The 20,486-nt window shown below is 41.6% G+C and overlaps 1 protein-coding gene across 3 annotated transcripts in view; it reads left to right on the top strand.

Annotated features, from left to right (window-relative positions):
• The window catches only part of LARP4B (La ribonucleoprotein 4B), a 124,442-nt gene that overhangs the window by 63,909 nt on the left and 40,047 nt on the right, over positions 1-20,486 (top strand). For all 3 annotated transcript variants that reach the window (XM_019035006.4, XM_019035004.4, XM_063709836.1), the window contains 2 exons: positions 3,406-3,553; positions 3,793-3,933. In XM_019035006.4, the coding sequence (XP_018890551.1) occupies positions 3,406-3,553; positions 3,793-3,933 (289 nt within the window). The remainder of the gene's footprint in view (positions 1-3,405; positions 3,554-3,792; positions 3,934-20,486) is intronic.

Below are 20,486 nucleotides of genomic sequence, written 5' to 3'. Positions count from 1 at the left end.
CAGGCTGGACTTGAACTCCTGACCACAAGTGATCTGCCCATCTTGGCCTCCCAACATGCTGGGATCGCAGGCATGAGCCACCACACCCGGCCGACGCTGGAGTTCTTGATAACCATTTAGAGTTCCATATTACTGCAAGAGAATAACCATATTTTATAGAAATAGTAGGAGATTCAGATCTTTGTTTAATACAAACTATTTCTCATAAATTATAAGTTAATGAACTCTTGATGAGTGTTGAATTTTGCTGAACGCAATTGCTTAGAATCTAACTTTCTAATTACCATCGTTTTTATGGGGAAGTTACTCAACCTTTCTCTGCCTTGGTTTTTTCATTTGTGAAATGAGTCCAGTGAATAACGACCTCCAAGACTTGTTCTGATTCAGTACAAGGAAGTGCGTAGAATGTGCTCAGCACGTGGTAGATCCTTGAATGTCATTAAGCCTTAAAAGACATCTTCATTCTTTCATTCCTGGTGACATCTCTTCAGTCACAGTATTGATTGAACATTTCCTAACTGCATACACTTGATTTGGACTTCTTCACTAAGAGGTACTCATTGGTTAAGGGTAGAGTCCTAGTCATTTGTGGCATAAAACCTTGCAGAAGTTGTCAAATAGTGGAAAATATAAATTTATGTTATTTATTAAACATTGATTCATTCCTCATATATCTTGAGCACCTCCCTACTGAATTCAGGACTGTGCTGGCTATCAGCAGTACTACAGTGAGGAAAATGCCCATGGTGACTGCCACCCTGGAATAGGAGGAACACGAGGGCCACGGGAGCCCCAACAGCCATGCTGTCACTGCTTTCAAAGTGCTGTTGGTCTGTATTAATAAACCACAAAATGTATTTTGGTACTATAGGACAGTCAACTGCAAAAGGTACTAATAATAGAGAAGGTTACTGTTAGTTAGTGTTGGGAATTTAAAGCACGTGTAGTATGTGCATGAGCTGAGGGGAGCCAGCTAAGTGGATGGAATGGAACCGAGGCTGGAAAACTGGATTGTGTGGTGGTGGTGAAAAGAGACTGGGTCTAATTAGGAAAGGTGATGTGTGGAAGTATTAGAGTAGGAAAGAGAATAGAGAAGTGAATTTACAAAGACAGCAGATCCAGGTGGAGCGGCGTAAACGCTGCCAGAGGCAGTGTTGTGGGTGACCTGTGGCTGTCTCCTGCCCCCTCATGTAGCTCCATGAGCTCCTGTCTGCTTCCTTCACCATCACACCTGCCAGCTCAGTGCCGTGCCTGGCACAAGCATGCTGGTGAACATGTCAGAGGCACTTGTTGGACAGATGGGTGGATGAGAGAGAAGAGGGCAAGTAACACTATGCAGAAGCAGAGGCCAAAAATGAAGTTTAGATGCAATGCAAGAGGGAAAGTTGAATTGGTGCTTCTTGATTATAATATTCTTGAAGGAACCCAATTATTTGCCCTATCACCAGTACTTAAAAAAAAAAAGTAAAAAGAATTCCAGATAGATACTCATTTAAACATCTGGTTTTATGGGCATGATGCTCATTGGCGGTCCAGTGACTGGAGGAGCAGGAACGAACAAACCACATCAGCTGCCTTCTCTCAGTTTCAGAAATAGTTTTATGTTTTTTACTACCAGCCCCATCACCTGAGCCAATGTGGATTTATTCTGTCTTTTAAAAATTGTTAATGCACCCATTGTTTATTTGACGGCTCATGGTGGTGCTTTCCAGCCCTTCTCCTGTGTTCTGGGCCACAGAAACTGGTGTGTCTATGCTGCATGCTGGGGTAGTGCAGTGTAACTGCTCCCAGCTTGCAGCCTGGGTCCAAGGGGCACCAGGGACCAGGGATCTGTCCCTTCCTCCAGAAGCTTTGACTTCCTGCACTGTGGAGTGAAGGTGGGTGGTACATTTGAAAAGGCAAATCATGTGTAAGTTTGTTGAAGGATTGTGTGTTTGGACATTTGACTTTTCTTTAGGCTTCGGGGAGTGCTTATGTAAGCATAAGAAAGGCTTGTATCAGAAAAATCAGGGGAGTAGGGAGTATCCACATGGTGGGGGACTGTTGTGGGTTTACACGCTGTGTCAGGAAGGACCACCAGTCCCCAGTCTCTGGGCAGGATGTTCTGGACAGACGGACGGGAAGAGCAAAAGTGCCAGTGTGCCCAGAGACAGCAAGGAGGTCAGTGTGCCTGGAAATAGACAAGGCCAGGGAGCAGTGAGCACAGGAGGGCGCTGTGGCTGCAGTGGGAACTTCGTCTTTTATTCCAAATGAGCCAAGCTGATGCGGGAGGGTTTTGAGTAGAGGACTGCCCTGTGGGACTAACTGAGCATGCGTGACTGTCATGATGGCCGATGAGCTTGGTATGTGCCAGGCATCATGTTGTTGTGTTGTCTTCCAGGTGAGGTTTAGCCCATGTTCCACAGCTGTCCGTGGCAGCTTTGGCCTCAGCCCCAGTGATCTGAGAGCTCGTTGTCCAGAACACTGGACTAGCAGCTTCATGGTCACCTGTGGATTTTCTTTCAAGGTGATACTGAAGCTCTATTGGGAATGGGAACAGGTAGTTCTGTGAAAAATATGAGATATTTTATCTTCTTCCTCAAAGGATGCCTGAGCTTTCTTAGCCTGTAGTATCCCTGACAGACCTATTAGAACACCTTCATTCTTAGGAGCAATTTTCATCTTCTACACCTTTTGTTTATGTGACTTTTTGAAGCTTTCTTTCTTTTTTTTGTTTTAGAGATGGAGTTCTGCTCTGTCACCCAGGTTGGGTGCAATGGTGCAATCTCAGCTTACTGCAACCCCTGCCTCCTGGGTTCAAGTGATTCTCCTGCCTCAGCCTCTTGAGTAGCTGGGATTACAGGCACACGCCACCACGCCCGGCTAATTTTGTATTTTTAGTGGAGACAGGGTTTCTCCATGTTGGCCAGGCTGGTCATGAACTCCTGGTGGCCTCAGGTGATCCGCCCGCCTTGGCCTCCCAAAGTGCTGGGATTACAGGTGTGAGCCACCGCGCACTGCTGACTTGTTTAAGCTTTCTAATTAGAATTTTATTCATCTGCGTTGTATTCAAATTTGTAAAACCCTGAATTGTGATTTTATTAGGAGTCTAGGAAGTCACCAGCTATTCCTCAGGTATAGTTTGTGAAACACTGAATCTTTTGGTGGCAGGCCTGTCCTTCCCCATCTCTGCAAGCCTTGGTCTTGGGAGGAGGAACTTAAAACTTGGGGGGAATTTAATGGAATTCTGACTGCTTTTTTTTTTTTTTTTTTAATGTTGAACCTGATTTCATTCCAAAGGTGTGTATAAATACGTAGGCTGAGCCTTTGGAGCCTATATCTGATGTCTCTTAACTCTGCATTAATAAGTAAAACTGTATTTGGTTGACATTTGGATACAAATGTCTATCTCACATTTCTTCCTAGGTACCAGCAACTAAGGTTTCAGAGCTGAACCCTAATGCAGAAGTGTGGGGGGCTCCTGTGTTACATCTGGAAGCAAGCAGTGCTGCTGACGGTGTGAGTGCTGCATGGGAGGAGGTGGCTGGCCACCACGCAGACCGTGGCCCGCAGGGTAAGTTGAGCATGGCCGTGGTGTGCAGCCCCCTGCTTTCAGGCCTGTGCTTTTGTTGCCATTTTAATCTGTCTTTAAGATGTTGTTCATTCATAACTGTGTCATGGTATGTGGCAGTGCTTGAGAGCCCAGAGGTCTTTTACAGTCTAAAGAAGTTGGGTCACTGCAAGTGTAAGCTTTGTTTTAAGAGAAAGTTATGCTTCTAACCCTGCCTTTTTGGGGTAAACTCCTAATTGTAGGATCGGATGCCAATGGTGATGGTGACCAGGGCCATGAGAATGCTGCATTGCCAGACCCGCAGGAGTCGGACCCAGCAGACATGAACGCTCTCGCTCTGGGTCCCTCAGAATACGACTCTCTGCCTGAAAATAGCGAGACAGGTAAACATATCTTATGGGTGCATTTTCCCAGGGAATATGGGCTGCTTTATTTATTTTTTTTATTTAGAGTATTAACATTCTCTACACAATGTGTCTTTCTTTGCCTCCTTTTAATTCTACTTTAAACTCACCCTTATGTGGATGCAGAGAAGATGAGAGGCCCTGGTTAGGGAGGTGCCATGGAGAATGTAAGGTCTCAAAAGATGAAACCTGGGCCGGGCGCGGGGGCTCACGCCTGTCATCCCAGCACTTCGGGAGGCCGAGGCGGGCAGATCACGAGGTCAGGAGATCGAGACCATCCTGGCTAACACGGTAAAACCCCGTCTCTACTAAAAAAAAATACAAAAAAAATCAGCTGGGCGTGGTGGCGGGCGCCTGTAGTCCCAGCTATTCGGGAGGCTGAGGCAGGAGAATGGCGTGAACCTGGAGGCGGAGCTTGCAGTGAGCCGAGATCGCGCCACTGCACTCCAGCCTGGGCGACAGAGCGAGACTCCATCTCAAAAAAAAAAAAAAAAAAAAAGAAACCTATTTAGTAGTGCGAAGTGTCAGTAAAAGTGCAGAGGTGGAATGTTAATGTTGGATTTGAGAGTAAGACAGTTTGAGTAAAGGGAGGGGGATAGAGAGGGAATGCTGTGGTATTGTAGGTAGGGGCAATTGAGGCCCCATTTGCAAGTCTTAGAAGCCATTCACATTTGAACTTCTTTCCTGTTGATGAGGAAATGAGTGACATGAAGAAAATAAGTTGTTTGGGGAAGGTAAATTTTGCAGGAGTGTGAAAGAACGGCTTGGAGGAAAGCAAACGTAAGACCATCTGGATAGAATCTCTGTTGTTCTCATGTAGGGTTGTAAGTACCTTAGTATGTAGTAGTGGCTAAAAAATGGAAAGGAAGAGAGTAGGTCAGAAAGGAGATGTTCAGGCCCAGTTATGGAGTGTACCACACGTTACTGGAAATGCAGGAATTTTTTCATGTTTTCATTTTTTTTTTTTTTTGAGACGGAGTCTCACTCTGTCACCCAGCCTGGAGTGCAGTGGCAAGATATCAGCTCACTGCAAGCTCCGCCTCCTGAGTTCATGCCATTCTCCTACCTCAGCCTCCTGAGTAGCTGGGACTACAGGCGTCCGCCACCACGCCCGGCTAATTTTTTGTATTTTTAGTAAAGATGGGGTTTCACCATGTTAGCCAGGATGGTCTCGATCTCCTGACCTCGTGATCTGCCCGCCTTGGCCTCTCATGTTTTCATTTTTATTACCACAATTGTTCTTAACCAGTCCCTGTCCCCTCCCCCACCCCACTTGCCATGGACTTTTCATTATCCCAGTGACCAGGGAATACACTGGGCAGGGCTAGAGAGGCCAGACCTCGATGCTGTAAGGCACAGCCATGCAGAATGACTTCATTGGCTTAAGACTGTCAAAGTCAGAAACTGTCACTTAAGAGGGAAAATGTGTAGATGTTCTGTGACGGTTTTTTTTTTTTTTTTAACTTCAGTGGAGCTTATTGCTTTAAATAATTGTTTGGTAAAATGAATCAAGTATTTATAAAGGTACAAAAATTAAGCCATGTTTGTTTCTTGTAAATATAAATTTGCCATCTTGAATTTGCATAAAGTGAATTTCCCGTCTACATGAGCAGTTTTCTAAATCTGAGGAAGGCCAGTATTCAGCAATGTAATTTGATTACATCCCCCTTGTTAATTCACCAGTAACTGGTTAGTGACTTGGGAATGGCAGAACATTGGGATAAACTGGAGTCATGTTAGAGTCCATTGAATTTAAGATGGCAAAGGAAAGGAATGCTCATCATTAAAACAGATTTTTACAAAAGATAAAAAGGCATTATACATTGAGGGAGTGAGAATCCTAATGGTAGGAAGTAAAATGGTTCAAAATAAACAATTTAAGTTTCAGACTAAATTGAAATGACCTAATCTTGAACTGGGGTCAGAATTTATACAGAAGATGGAAGATAGATAGGAGGTAGACAGATGTGAAGATCTGTCTTGAGGATGGAAGATGGGTAATGTTATCAACAGTGAAATAACTTGTGAAAATCTGCCTGGAGGCGGGAGATAGATAACGTTACCAAAAGTGAAATAACATGTTAAAATCTGTCTGAAGATAGAAGATAGGGAACATTATCAAAAGTGAAATAACAACATGTTAAAGTATATTCTGGAAAGTTTAATTTCAAAAGGTGATTCTTTTTAAAAGGGATATTTAAAACTATTTTCAAAAGAAGAAAAAGAATACCTTCTGCTCTGTCTTCCTCCTTCATCTGCCTCCACCTACTCCCTCTCTCACTCCTATAAAGCATTAGTGAGGCATAACCAATGTACAATAAACATCATATACTTCAGGTATACCCCAGATTTTCCGTAGCATAAGGACAATTGAGGAAATAATACATTATTAATTTGTTGCGTCTTTCATTCCTCTTTGCTTTGTCCACCCAGTTTGATAAGTTGTTCTGTACCTGTAAAATCCTCAGCACAATCAAGATCACGAACATCCCAAACACCAGGAAGAGCTTCCTGTGCCCTCTCCTTTCTCCGTGGAACCGGTGGTCTGTTTTTTTCTTTTTGAGATGGAGTCTCGCTGTGTCACCCAGGCTGGAATGCAGTGGCGTGATCTCGGCTCACTGCAACCTCCGCCTCCCGGGTTCACGCCATTCTCCTGCCTCAGCCTCCCCAGTAGCTGGGACTACAGGCGCCCACCACCACACCCAGCTAATTGTTTGTATTTTTAGTAGAGACGGGGTTTCACCGTGTTAGCCAGGATGGTCTTGATCTCCCGACCTCATGACCCGCCCACCTCGGCCTCCCAAAGTGCTGGGATTACAGGCGTGAGCCTCCATGCCCGGCCCAGTGGTCTGTTTTCTATCACTATATGTCAGTTTGCATTTCGTAGATTTTTTTTCTCTTAAAAAAAAAAAAATGGAACTCCTGGGCTCAAGAGATCCTCCTGCATCAGCCCCACAAGTTGCTGGACAACAGACGTGTGATAGAATTTGACAGTGTGTACTGTTTTTGTCTGACTTAGGTTACTATTTTTGAGACTGATTCATGTAACATGAATTAATCATTTATTTTTACTGCTGAGAAGTATTCATGATATGGATAGATCACAGTTTGTTTTTCTATTCCTCTATTCATGGATTTTGGGATTGTTTTCAAAATGTGGCTTTGCCAATAAAAAAAAGTTTTCATAAAAGTGAACGTTTGTCAGCAAGATTTCATATAAACATATGTTTTCATTTCTCTTGGGTAAAATACCTAGGAATGGAGTAGCTGGATCATCTGGTAGGCATGTTTATCCTTTTAAGAAATGGTAAGGCAGTTTTCCAAAGTGGTGGTACCGTTTTCTATTCTCAACCAGTGGTGGATTAAAGCACCACATCCTTATGACCCTTATGACCTCAGGGTCAGTCTTTAATTTTAGCTGTTGTAAAAAGGGAGACAGTAGAATCTTACTGTGGCTTTAATTTATGTTTCCCTAAGGACTAATGCTATCAAACATCCTTTTTAAAAAAAGACTGTTTTTTTTAGAGCACTTTCAGGTTCACAGCGAGTTTTAGTGGAAGGTATAGAGATCTCCCATATACTCCCCTCCCCCCACCCCCACACATGCATGGCCTTCTTCACTATCCACACTCCCTCACCAGAGGGTGCCTTTGTATAATTGATGATCCTATATTGGCACATCATTATTACCTGGAGTCTACAGTTTACATGAGGGCTCACTCTTGGTGTTGTACGTTCTGTGGGTTTGGAGAAATGTATAATGACATGTACCCTCCATTGTAGCATCAGAGAGAGTAGTTTCCCTGCCCTAAAAGTCATCTGTGTTCTGCCTACTCACCCCTCCCTCCCCCCAACCCCTAGCATCCATTGGTTTTTTTCACTGTCTCCATAGTTTTACGTTTTCCAGAATGTCATAGGTTTGGAATCCTGCAGGATGTAGCCTTCTTAGATAGGTTTCTTTCATTTAGTAACATACATTTAAGCTTCCTCCATGTCTTCAAGGCTTGATAACTCATTTCTTTTTAGCACTGAATAACATTCCATTGTCTGGACATACTACAAATTACTTAGTCATTCACCTACTGAAGGACATCTTGGTTGTTTCCAGGTTTTGGCAATTACAAATAAAGATGCTGTTAGCATTCATGTGCAGGTTTTTGTATGGAAGGAAGTTTTTAACTCCTTTGGGTAAATACCCAGGAGTGTGATTGCTGGATCATAAGGTCAGAGTATGTTTAGTTCTGTAGAAAGCTGCCGAACTGCCTTCCAGAAGTAGAATTTCTGGATCATATGGTAATTCTTATGTTTAACTTTTTTTGGTGGAATCACCATACAGTTTTCCATACAGGCCATAGTATTTTACATTCCCACCATCAGTGTACAAGGGTTCCAGTTTTATTAAATCCTTGCCAATACTTGTTATTTTCTGATTTTTTTTTTTTTTTTGAAATGAAATCATTCTGTTGCCCAGGCTGGAGTGCACTGGAGCAATCTCAGCTCACTACAACGTCCACCTCCCGGGTTCAAGCAATTCTCCTGCCTCAGCCTCCCAAGTAGCCTAGATTACAGGTGTGAGCCACCACGCCCAGCTAAATTTCGTATTTTTAGTAGAGACGGGGTTTCACCATGTTGGCCAGGCTGGTCTCGAACTCCTGACCTCTGCCCATCTCAGCCTCCCAAAGTGCTGGGATTACAGGCGTGAGCCACCACACCCAGCTAACTTTTGTATTTTTTGTAGAGACAGTGTTCAACCATGTTGTCCAGGCTGGGTTCGAACTCCTGACCTCAGGTGATCTGCCTGCCTCGGCCTTCCAAAGTGCTGTGACAGGCATGAGCCACCACGCCCAGCCTATTTTCTGATTTTTTTGATAGTAGTCATTCTAGTGGGTATATCTTTGTAGTTTTGGCTTGCATTTCCCTAATGGTTAGTGATGCCAAGCACCCTTTTTGTTCTTATTGGCCATTTGTCTTCTTTGGATATGTCTATTCAAGTCCTTTGCCTATTTTTGAATCAGGTTTTTGTTAATGTCTTTAGGAGTTCTCAATATATTCTGTGTATTAATCCCTGATCAGATACATCAATCACAATTATTTTCTTCCATTATATGGGTTGCCTTTTTATTTTATTCAAAGTGTCTTTTGATGTACAAAATTTAAAATGTTCATAATGTTCAGTTTGTTTTTTTTGGGCTGCCTATGCCTTTGGTGTCATATCTAAGATAACATTGTTGAATTTATTATAATGAAGGTTTTGTCTGAGTTTTTGTCTGAGTTTTATCGTTTCGGGTCTTAGATGTTTGATCATTTTGAGTTAATTTTTGTATATGGTATAAAGTATGGATCCAACTTTGTTTTTGCATGTGGATATCCAGTTGTCCTTGCACTATTTATTGAAAAGACTGCGCTTTCTCTATAGAACGGTCGTGGCACGCCTGTTAAAAAAAATAATTGGCCATGTATGCAAGGATTTCTTTCTCGGCCCTCTCTTCTGTTGCATTGGGCTGTGTGTCTAATAGGCCACCGCAGGGAAAGCCTGGAATTTTAACTGTGGGCCTACAAGAATATAGAGCAGCCCTCATTGTTAACCAACAGGGGGATCCAAAGTAGGAGTTTAAGCTTAAAAATTTTTAATTTTGTTTCAGGTCAGATTTTTGCTCTTTAATTTTAAAGAGAATTTTTAAGGCTAACCATAGCACTGTTGGGTCTTTCTAGAAATTGGCTTGCATTTCCTAGTGGTTAGTGATGCCAAGCACCCTTTTTGCTCTTGATGTTTTTATCAGTTGTTTAGGATGAGATTTCTAAAATCCTTTTTTAAATTTACAATTCTAATTTAAAGGATCCATCTTTTGGCCATTGACATTTAGAATTTTCAGTGGTGTATAAAGTCCAGGATAGATCCTGGAGAGGACATAGAAGAAGCAATTCCAAAGATACCTCCCACAAAACATTCACTGTCAGGAATGAGCTCAATCAGCAAAAACTCTTGTTGACACAGACTAACGAGGCGGCAGGAGTTGAGATGACAAAAGCCCCTTACACGTGGGACCTCTTATTAAGACAAACTCCCGAGCGCTTGACGTATGCAGAACAAAAAGTCTTGGGTTCCTGTTTTCAGACCGGCCACCTGACCTGATCCGAAAATCGTACCTCCCCCAATGGTGGAGACCAAAGAGTGCTCCCACTTGGTCACAGTTCAAGCTCTCAAGGACATAAAACAAGATCCAAAAAACTTTTGTTTCTGAGGCCTTCATTTTGGGGTATTGTTTTCTGAGTGCCAGCAGAGGTTTCTGTTGATAGATCCTCATCCATGTCCAGTCTCCTAATAGCCCATCAAAGGCAGTCTGCATTTCTGTTACAGTAGTTTTCATCTCTCACACTTTCTCCCCCCCCCTCCTTGGGATTTCCATCTCTCTGCTTGCATTGCCCACCTGTTCTTACCTGCTGTCTCCTTTATCCATTTGAGCCCTTAGCATCTTATCCTAGTTCTTTTAAATTCCCTGTCTCATAATTCTGACATCTCTGTCATGCCTGGTTCTAATGCTTGCTCTGCTCTTGACATTGTGTTTTTGGCCTTTGTGTATGCCTTGTAACTTTCTTGAGAGCCAGCTGTGACGTGCTGGGTGGAAGGCACTGTGGTGACTATGCCTTCAGCGCTGTGGGGTGAGGTGTGGGCAGGGGACGCCTTCCGTAAGAGGCCTGGGAGTCTCAAGTCTGTAGTGAGCCCGGGCCCTGGACCGTGAAGCTCACAGGAGCTTCTCTTCTTTCCTCCCCTCTTAGGTGGGGCAGCATGACCAGAGGAGGCAGGAGCTAGGTGTTTCCCTTCCTCTAGGTATGTTCTGCTCTGATTAAACCCCAGCAAGTTGGACTCTGGTTAAACTGTCTTTCCTAAGGGCAGACCTTGTTAAGAAGAACAGAGTGCTCTGGTATTTTTCAAAATGGTTACTTTTCTCCTACCCCTGCCGGAAGCACAAAGGGGTTTTTCTCTAGTATTCACTATGAGGACCTGATCGAGCTCCAGAAAGTATAACTCACAAAAGTGCAGGAACCCCTCACCCACCAATGACTGAGACTTCCTGCAGTTTTTAACTCTCAGACTTGGCCACCCTGAGCCTCCAGCAGTTCATCAGTTCCAGGACAGTGTTTTCTGTTCTCGCCCTGGTTCCTGCAAAGGTTTCTGCTCCATATGTTGTGATCGCTTCTCTATTTATCTGTCTGTCTGTTCAATTTGGCAGCAGTTGTTTGCCTTGTGACCTTACGTAGGATCTAAGAAGAGTTGTTAATTGTTCTTTTTAGATTTTTTACTTGTCAGACCAGAGTGATAACTTCCAGGCTTCTCACATGCAGAACCTGAAGTTGCAGCATTTTTTTGTAATGCATATATCTTATTTGGTGTTGTGCCTGTTTGTGCATTTTCTTATTGGGTTGTTTTATTATTCACTTTTGATAGTTATTTATGTTTTGGATATAAGTCCAGATATGCAATATACTTTGTTCTCCCAAGAGTATTTTTGAAAAGCAGTTTAAAATTTCTTGTGTAATCAAGTTTATCATTTTTTTCTTTTATGGCTCTTCCTTTTGGTTTATATTCCTCCTATAAGTTTAATTGCTTTAGATTTTACATTTCTAGGTCCATTTTAGGTTAGTTTTTGTATAAGGTATGAAATATGGATCAAAGTTATTTTCATTTTGTGCATAGGAATCTGCAGCTATTGCAGCACTGTTTGTTGAAAGACTTCTCTCTGCTGCGTTGACTTTGCACCTTTCTCAGAAGTCGTTTGTCCACGTAGGTCTGGATTTATTTTTGGACTGTCTGTTCTGTTCATTGATGCGCTAGCCCGCTTTGACTCCAGTAGTGCACTGCTTGGATTGTCGGCAGAGCTTGCTTGATTGTGCTACTCTTCATTGTGCTTTGCAGCTACCACCTTCTTTATAAATTGAAGTTTTGTGGCAACCCTGCATCAAGCAAGTAATTGGCACCATTTTTCCAATAGCATGTATTCATTTCATGTCTCTGTGTCACATTTTCATAATTCTCACAATATTTTAGGCCTTTTCATTATTATTAATGCTAGTGGTGATCGATGATCTTTGGCGTTTTGTACTACTGCCATTGTTTTGGGGTGCCAGGAGCCACACCATTTAAGGTGGCAAACTTAATATATAAATGACGTGTGTGTTCTGACTGCTCCACTAACTGGCTCTTCCCTTGTCTCTCTCTCTCTTTGCTTGGGCCTTCCTATTCCCTGAGACATGACAGTATTGAAATTAGGCCAATTAATAGCCCTACATTCCCTCTTCTGAGGGTTCCAGTGAAAGGAAGAGTTTTACTTATCTCACTTTTAGTCAAAAACTAGAAGTGATTAAGCTTAGTAAGCAAGGAATGTCAAAGGCTGAGATAGGCCGAAAACTCGGTCTCTGGAGCCAAACAGTTAACCAAGCTGTAAATGCAAAGGAAAAGTTATTGAAGGAAATTAAGTGCCCCTCCAGTGAACCCAGAAATGATAAGAAAGCAAAACAGCCTTCTTGCTGAGATGGAGAAACTTTGATCTGGATAGAAAAACCAGTCACAACAATTATTCCCTTAAGCCAAAGTCTAATCCAGAGCAAGACCTTAACTCTCTTAAGTTCTGTGAAGGTTGAGAGGTGAGGAAGCTGCAGAAGAAAAGTTTGAAGCTCACAGAGGTTATTTCATGAAGTTAAAGAAAAGAAGCAGTCTCCATAACATAAAAATGCAAGGTGAAACAGCAAGTTATCCAGAAGATCTGGGTAAGATAATTGATGAAGATGGCTACAGTAAATGACAGATTTTCAATCGAGGCAAAATAGCCTTATATTAGAAGGAGATGTTATCTAGGACTTTCATAGCTAAAGAGAAGAAGTTAATCCTGGTTTCAACATTAGAAACCAACTCTCTTGTTGGGGCTAATGGAGCTGGTGACGTTAACTTGAAGCCAGTGCTCATTTCCCATTCTGAAAATCCCAGGGCCCATAAGAATGATGCTAAATTTGCTCTCCCTGTGTTTTTTAAGTGGAACAACAAAGCCTGGATGACAGGACATCTGTTTACATCATGGTTTACTGAATATTTTAAGCTTACTGTTTAGACCTACTGCTCAGGAAAAAAAAAAAAAGATATTTTTCAGATTTTAATTTCTCATTGAAAATGCACCTAGTTACCCAAGAGCTCTGACAGGTGTACAAGGAGATGAATGTTGATTTCATGGCTGCTAACACAACATCCATTCTGTAGCCCATGGATCAAGGAGTCATTGTGTTTTTCAAATTTTCTTATTTAAAAAATACATTTCATAAGGCTCTAGCTGCTATAGATCATGGTTCCTCTGATGGATTCTGGAAAGGATTCACCATTCTAGATGCTGTTAAGAACATTTGTGATTCATGAGGGAAGGCCAAAATGTCAACATTAACCAGAGGTGTTGATTCCAGCCCTCATGGAGGACATTGAGGGGTTCATGACCAGTGGAGAAAGTCACTGCAGAGGTAGTAGAAATAGGAAGAGAACTGGAATCAGAAGTACAGCCTGAAAATATGACTGAATTGCTGCAATCTCATGTGCAACTTGAATGTGTAAAACTTGCTTCTTATGGATGAGCAAAGAAAATGGTTTCTTGAGTTAGAATGTATTCCTGGTGAAGACGCTGTGAATATTGTTGAAATGACAACAAAGGATTTAGAATATTCCATAAACCTAGCTGATAAAGCAGCAGCAGGGTTTGAGAGGATTGACTCTAATTTTGAAAGAAGTCCCACTGTTGACAAAATGATATCAAACAGCATCACACGCTGCGGAGAAATCTTTGGTGAAAGCAAGAGTCCGTCCACGTGATATACTTTCGCTGTTGTCTTAAGAAATTGCCGCAGCCACCCAGGTTTTCAGCAGCCACCATCCTGAACAGTCAGCCCTCATCATCAAGGCAGGACCAGCAAAAAAGATTATTATTTGCTGAAGGCTCAGATGATCGTTAACATTTTCCAACAATAGATTCTTTTTATTTATTTTTTTCCCGACATAATCTCACTCCGTCACTTAGGCTGGAGTGCAGTGGCATGATCACAGCTCATTGCAGCCTCTGCCTCCAGGGTTCAAGTGATTCTTGTGCCTCAGCCTCCCAAGTAGCTGGGACTACAGGCATGTGCCACCATGCCCAGCTAATTTTTGTATTTTTATTAGAGACAGGGTTTTGCCATGTTAGCCAGGCTGGTCTTGAACTCCTGACCCCAGGTATTCCACTTGCCTTGGCCTCCCAAAGTGCTGGGATTGCAGGCCTGAGCCAGCATGCCCAGCCAGCAATAGAGTATGTTTAAATGAAGGTATTGTAGTTTTTTTTTTAAGGACATACTGCTATCTCACATTAAATATACAACAGTTTAGTGTACTCATAATTTTTATATTCACTGGGAAAACAGAATTTTGTGTGACTTGCTTTATTGCAATATTTGCTTGATTGCAGCACTCTGGAACTGAACCCATGATATCTCTGAGGTATGCCTGTACTGTTAATAATTCTTGAAATTAGGTAGTGATAGCCTTCCAACTCTATTTTTCATAGTTACTTTTTAAATTCCAGTTCCTGTGTATTTCCATGCAAATTAGAATGAGGTTGTTAATATCTACAAAGTGCTGAGATTTTTATTGGGGGGTTCACTGAATCTATAGATCAGTTGGAGAACATTGACATCTGAACTATATCCATGAACAAGATGTATCTCTTACTTGTTTAGGTCTTTAATTTCTCTCAGAAGTATTTTTTGGTTTTCAGTGTACTGGTCTTTTACATCTTTTATCCAGTTTATAAGTATTTTATATTTTTTGGTGCTATTGTAAGTGATTTTTAAAATTTGTATTTGCAGTTGTTTGTTACTAGTATATCAAAACATTCATTTTTATGTATTGAGTCCAAACCCAGAAATTTTGTTATGCTCACTTATTAGTTTTAGACACTTTTTTGTAGATTACATTGGATTTTCTACATAGATGATTGGATTATTTTAGAATGAAGACTGTTTTACTTTCTCTCCAATCTTGATGCCTTTTATTTCTTTATCCTGCCCCGTTGTACTAGATAGGCCCTCCAGTACAAAGGTGAACAGAAGTGGAAAGAATGAACAAACGTTTGGGTTGTCTCTGGTCTTACGAGAGGCACTCAGTATTTCACCATGAAGTATAACGTTAGTGGTGGTTTTAGGTCTGTGCCCTTTATATGTTGATGAGGCACTCTTCTTTTCCTGGTTTGCTGAGAGATTTTTATGAGGAATGAATATTGTAATTTGTCATCTATGGGGATGGGCATATATTTGTTGTTTTTTAGTGTGTTCGGATGAATTGTATTAATTGTTTTTCAAATGTGATACCAACATTCGTGGTCTAAACCTCTGTAGATCATGATACAGTATACTTTGGATATACTATTGGATTCCATTTACCAAAACTTTGCTTAGAATTTTTACACCTGGGATCTTGGTTTCTAGTTTTTCATTTCAGTGTTTTTCTTTCTATTTAAGTTTTTGGAAGAGGTTATGTGTTATTTCCCCCTCATATGAGGAAGTGAAACAAGTCATGTGGGCAGGAGTTTTCCTTTTTTCTTCTTTCCTTTCTTACTTGCTAAACTTACTTAGTTTAGTTGCTCACAGAGTCTTGCTCTGCCACCTAGGCTTGAGTGCAGTAGCATCATCATGGCTCACTCGGTCCCAACCTCCCGGTCTCAGGCGATTCTCCCGCCTTAGCCTCCCAAGTAGCTGGGACTACGGTAGCACACCACCACGCCTGGCTTATTTTTGTATTTTCTGTAGAGATGGAGTTTCACCATGTTACCCAGGCTGGTCTCCAAACTCCTGAGCTCAAGCGATCCGCTCACCTCAGCCTCTCTAGATGCTGAGATTACAAGCATGAGCCACCACGTCCCACCTGGGCAGGAGTTTTATTTGTGGGAAAGCTTTCAACTACAGTTTATTTTTTCATAGTGCTACTCATTTATTTCTTCTTGAGGGAGCTTTGGTTTATATAGTTACAAAGATTTGGTCTATTTCATCTGAGTTGTGGGATTTACAGCACAGAGTTGTTCATAATACTCTGTTATCACCTGTGAAATCTGTAGTCATGTTACATCACTCATCTCTGTTATTGGTAATTTGTGCCTTCTTTATAATCCCAATCAATCTGGGTAGAGGTTTGTTAGTTTTATTGACCTTATCAAAAGGTGTTTTCTGTTGGGCACGGTGGTTCACACCTGTAATCCCAGCACTTTGAGAGGCCGAGGCGGGCAGATCACCTGAGGTCAAGAGTTCGAGACCAGCCTGGTCAACATAGTGAAACCCCAGCTCTACTAAAAATACAAAAATTAGCCGCGTGTGGTGGCGGGCGCCTGTGGTCCCAGCTCCTCGGGAGGCTGAGGCAGGAGAACTGCTTGAACCCAGGAAACGGAGGTTGCAGTGAGCCAGGATCGCACCATTGCACTCCAGCATGGGGGACAGAGCAAAACTCCATCTCAAAAAAAAAAAAAAAAAAAGTTAGTGTTTTCATTTTATTGATTTTTCTCATTTGTTTTACTCTTTCCTATTTCATTCTTTCTTCTGATGTTTGTAATATATTCTCTTACGATTTCTTTGGGTTTGATTTACCCTTTCTTCTGTGTCCTAAGGTGGAAGCAGAGCTCATTAATATGAGGCCTTTCTTATTTTCTGATATAGTCATTTAGTTTTACTATTTTCCCCATAAGTAGTGCTTAAGCAGAATCTCTCAAATTTAGATGCATTGTTTTCATTTTCAGTTACTTCCAAATACTGTATTTCTTTTTTGATTTTTTTTCTTTGACTCATAGATAATTTAGAGATATTTGATTTAGTTTACAAATATTTGGGGGTTTTCCAGGGATCTTGCTTTTATTAATTTCTAGTTTAATTTCATTGTGGTCAAAGAACATACTTTGTATGACTTGAATTTCTTTAAATATATTAAGTCTTATTTTATGGCTTCAAATATGGGCTGTCTTGTTAAATATTCCATTTGTCCTTGAGAAGAATATGTGTTTTGCTGTTGCTATGGGGAATATTTTGTCAGTGTTAATGAGGTCAAGTTGAGTAGTAGTGTTCAAGATTACTGTACTCTTTCTGATTTCTGTCTACTTGTTCTGTCAACTATTGAAAGAAAGGTTCTGTTAATTTTTGCATTTGTCTGTTTATCCTTTTAGTTTTATCAGTTTTTGCTTCACGTATTTTGAAGATTTTTTTGTGGCCTCTTGATTCATTGACCCCTCTCTTTATCTTTAGTAATAGTCTTTGCTCTCAATTTACTTTGTCTACATTAATGCAATCACCCCAGGTTTCTTTTGACTAGCCTTAATATGGTATATCTTATATCCTTTTTACTTTAAGCTATTTGTGTATTTAATAAAGTGCATTTGTTGTAGATAACATAACATTTGGGTTTTGCTTTTTTGTCTTCTATTTAGAACGTTAACATTTAGTGTGGTAATTGCTTTGGTTAGGTTTAGGTCTCTCATCTTGCTATTTGTTTTAGAATAGTTTTAGACTTAGAGAAAAATTGAGATGATTGAACACACAGAATTCCCATATACCTGGCACCCAGTTTTTCCTATTACTGACATCTTACATTAATATGGTACATTTGTCCCAATCACTGAACCAGTAGTGATACATCGTAAACTAACATCCTTTTTCTGTTGCGGGATCTCAGCTGAGAACCACATTATATTTCATTGTTACGTCTCCTTAGGCTCCTCTTGGCTGTAACAGTTTCCCAGCCTTTCCTTGTTTGTGGTAGTTTTGATATAATAGTTCTGAAGAGTACTAGTCAAGTATTTTGTAACAACATTCTCTTCTATTAGAATTTGATGTTTTCCTCATTATGATACTATAGTGGTAATGGGTTTGAGAAGGTAAAACACCACTTTTATCACATATATCAAGGGTGCACATTGTCAACGTGACTTACCACTGTTGGTGTTGATCTTGATCACCTGGCTGTTTACTGGGTTTCTCACTATGAAGTTACCCTTTCCCTCCCCATTTCCGTGTTGTACTGTTTGGAAGGAAGTCGCTGCGTACAGCCCACACTTAAGGAATTGGGGATTTATGGTCCCCCTCCATGAGGACATGAATCTTCGTAAATTATTTAAAATTCTTATGTATGGGAGATTTGTCTCTTCTCCTTTATTTATTTACTTATTCAACTCTTTATAGCAGTGTGGATTCCAGAATGTTTGTTTTACTTTTGGTTATAATCCAATACTGCTTTATTTTGTTGCTCAAATTGTTCTTCTAGCTTTGGCCATCAGGAGTTCTGGTCGGCTCCCTTCGACATGCCCCATCAACATAGGGTTTTTTGTGGTTATTTTGTTTTGTTTTGTTTTGTTTCTCCTTGCTTCAGCCTTAGAATCAGCCATTTCTCCAAGGAGCGCTGGGTCCTTCATTGGACAGTGATATCAGAAACCAAGATTGAGTGCTAGACGTGTTCTGTTTCTTTTTGTCTCATGTGTTCTTCGTTCCTCTTTCCCTTTTTTTCTGTTTTCCTTTGGAGCAGCCTTCTTCTTTGTTTCACTGTTTTAATGATTTCTTTGCGTTTTGCTCCACTTCCTCCGGCTAACACAGTCTACCTTGAGGTGGCTGCGTGCTGCTTCACATAGAGCACAGCATCAGGGCAGTCTGCCGCCGTTTCTCTCGTGGCCCGGATGCTTTGGTCATCATGCCTTTTGCAGTTACTTATGCTATAAACTGACAATATATTGTTTTTATTTTTATTTAAAAGTCAGTTATTTTTAAAAGAGATTTAAACTATAACAAGCAAAACAGCATACATGTTTGCCCGTGTCATGGTGGTTTCTGGTGCTCTCTATTCCCGTGTGTAGATTTTCTCTGTGTTGGGGGCTAACTATGCCAGGGTCTGCTGTTACACTTGAGCTGAGCTGCTCGATGTTGTCCGCAGCTTACTGATCCTCTGAGCTGGTTGTGCTTCTCATTTTCCTGTTTGATTTTGGGAAGCTTCTGTTACTGTGTCTTCAGGTTCCCAAGTCTGCTGTAATGCTTACCCTGTTGTTAATCTCATCAAGTATTTTTAATATCAGACATTGGAGTTTTCATCTCTATAAGTTTTTTCTTTTTTTTTTTTTTATAACTTTTATGTCCTTACCTGACTTCGTGAACATATGGAATACAGTTACGATAACTTTTAACATCCTTTTCAGTTAATTTTAACATCTGTGTCAGTTCTGGATTGGCTTCTGTTGGTTGATACTTCTCATTGTCATGGGTCATATCTTCCTGCTTCTTTCTTTGCATGCATGGTAATTTTTGGTTAGATTGAGTTTTACTTTATTCAGGGCTTAGTATTTTTGTATTTCTTTAAATATTTGATAGTTGTTCTGGGATGCAGCCAGGTTTCTTGGAAACAGTGTGATCCTTTCATATCTTGTTTTTAAGATGTTAGGTGTGAGTGGGACGGTGCTGTGTGGGGCCTGTTTCCTATCACCGAGGCAGGGCTCCGGGAATCACAAGATTTTCTGATGGGGAGGTTTAACCATTTCAGGCTCTGCACGTGAGTGACATATATTGTTATACTTCTGATCCTCTCAGGTGGTTCTTCCACGAGCCTTGGGTAGTTTCATCCCATCCGTGCTTTGCAAAGAACCTGGCCGACAACGTGATGGGCCCTGGGCCCTGTGGTTCTCTGGAGCTCCTCCTGCTGTCTGGCCTGTGCAGTCAGCCGCCCCATCTCCTGCATTCTCTTTTTCTCTTCCACACAGCCATACACTGGGTTCCCACCTGACTTCCCACTCCCTGGGCACAGCCTGGGACTTCCCTCAGGGCAGTGGGCTGGACTTGTGGGGGTTACTTTAATGTCTCATGTTAAGCTGGGCACGGTGGCTCACGCCTGGAATCCCAGCACTTTGGGAGGCTGAGGTGGGCAGATCATGAGGGCAGGAGTTCGAGACCAGCCTGACCAACATGGTGAAACCCTGTCTCTACTAAAAATACCAAAAAAAATTAGCTGGGCCTGGTGGTGTGCGCCTGTAATCCCAGCTACTCAGGAGGCTGAGGTAGGAGAATCACTTGAACCCAGGAGGTGGAGGTTGCAGTGAGCCAAGGTTGCAAGACCGCGCTACTGCACTCCAGTCTGGGTGACAGAGCAAGGCTCCATCTCAAAAAAAAAAAAAAAAAAAAAAAGGCTCCATCTCAAAAAAAAAAAAAAAAAAAAAAGTTTCATGTCACATAGGAATCCATGTCCTTTGTTGCTCTATGTCCCACATCTGGAAAACTGTCATTTCATCTGTCTTATTTGGTTTCTTGGTGGTTTTAAAGGGAAAGTTAACCTAGCCCCTGTGACTCCATCTACCTGGAGGCAGATGGCCTGTGTCTTACCAACACCATGTGCCCAACCTCCAGTCTCCCTGAGAGCCCGTCTCACTTGTCATTGTCTTTGCTCCTCAGTCTGCAGTGCCAGGTGTTTCTTGCATGGTTGGGTCACTCCCCATCTTTCTAAGGTGGTATTATCTCTC

Source organism: Gorilla gorilla, chromosome 8, assembly GCF_029281585.2.
Source record: "Gorilla gorilla gorilla isolate KB3781 chromosome 8, NHGRI_mGorGor1-v2.1_pri, whole genome shotgun sequence".
NCBI classification, from domain to species: domain Eukaryota; kingdom Metazoa; phylum Chordata; class Mammalia; order Primates; family Hominidae; genus Gorilla; species Gorilla gorilla.
This window is presented reverse-complemented; position numbering and strand designations above follow the sequence as displayed.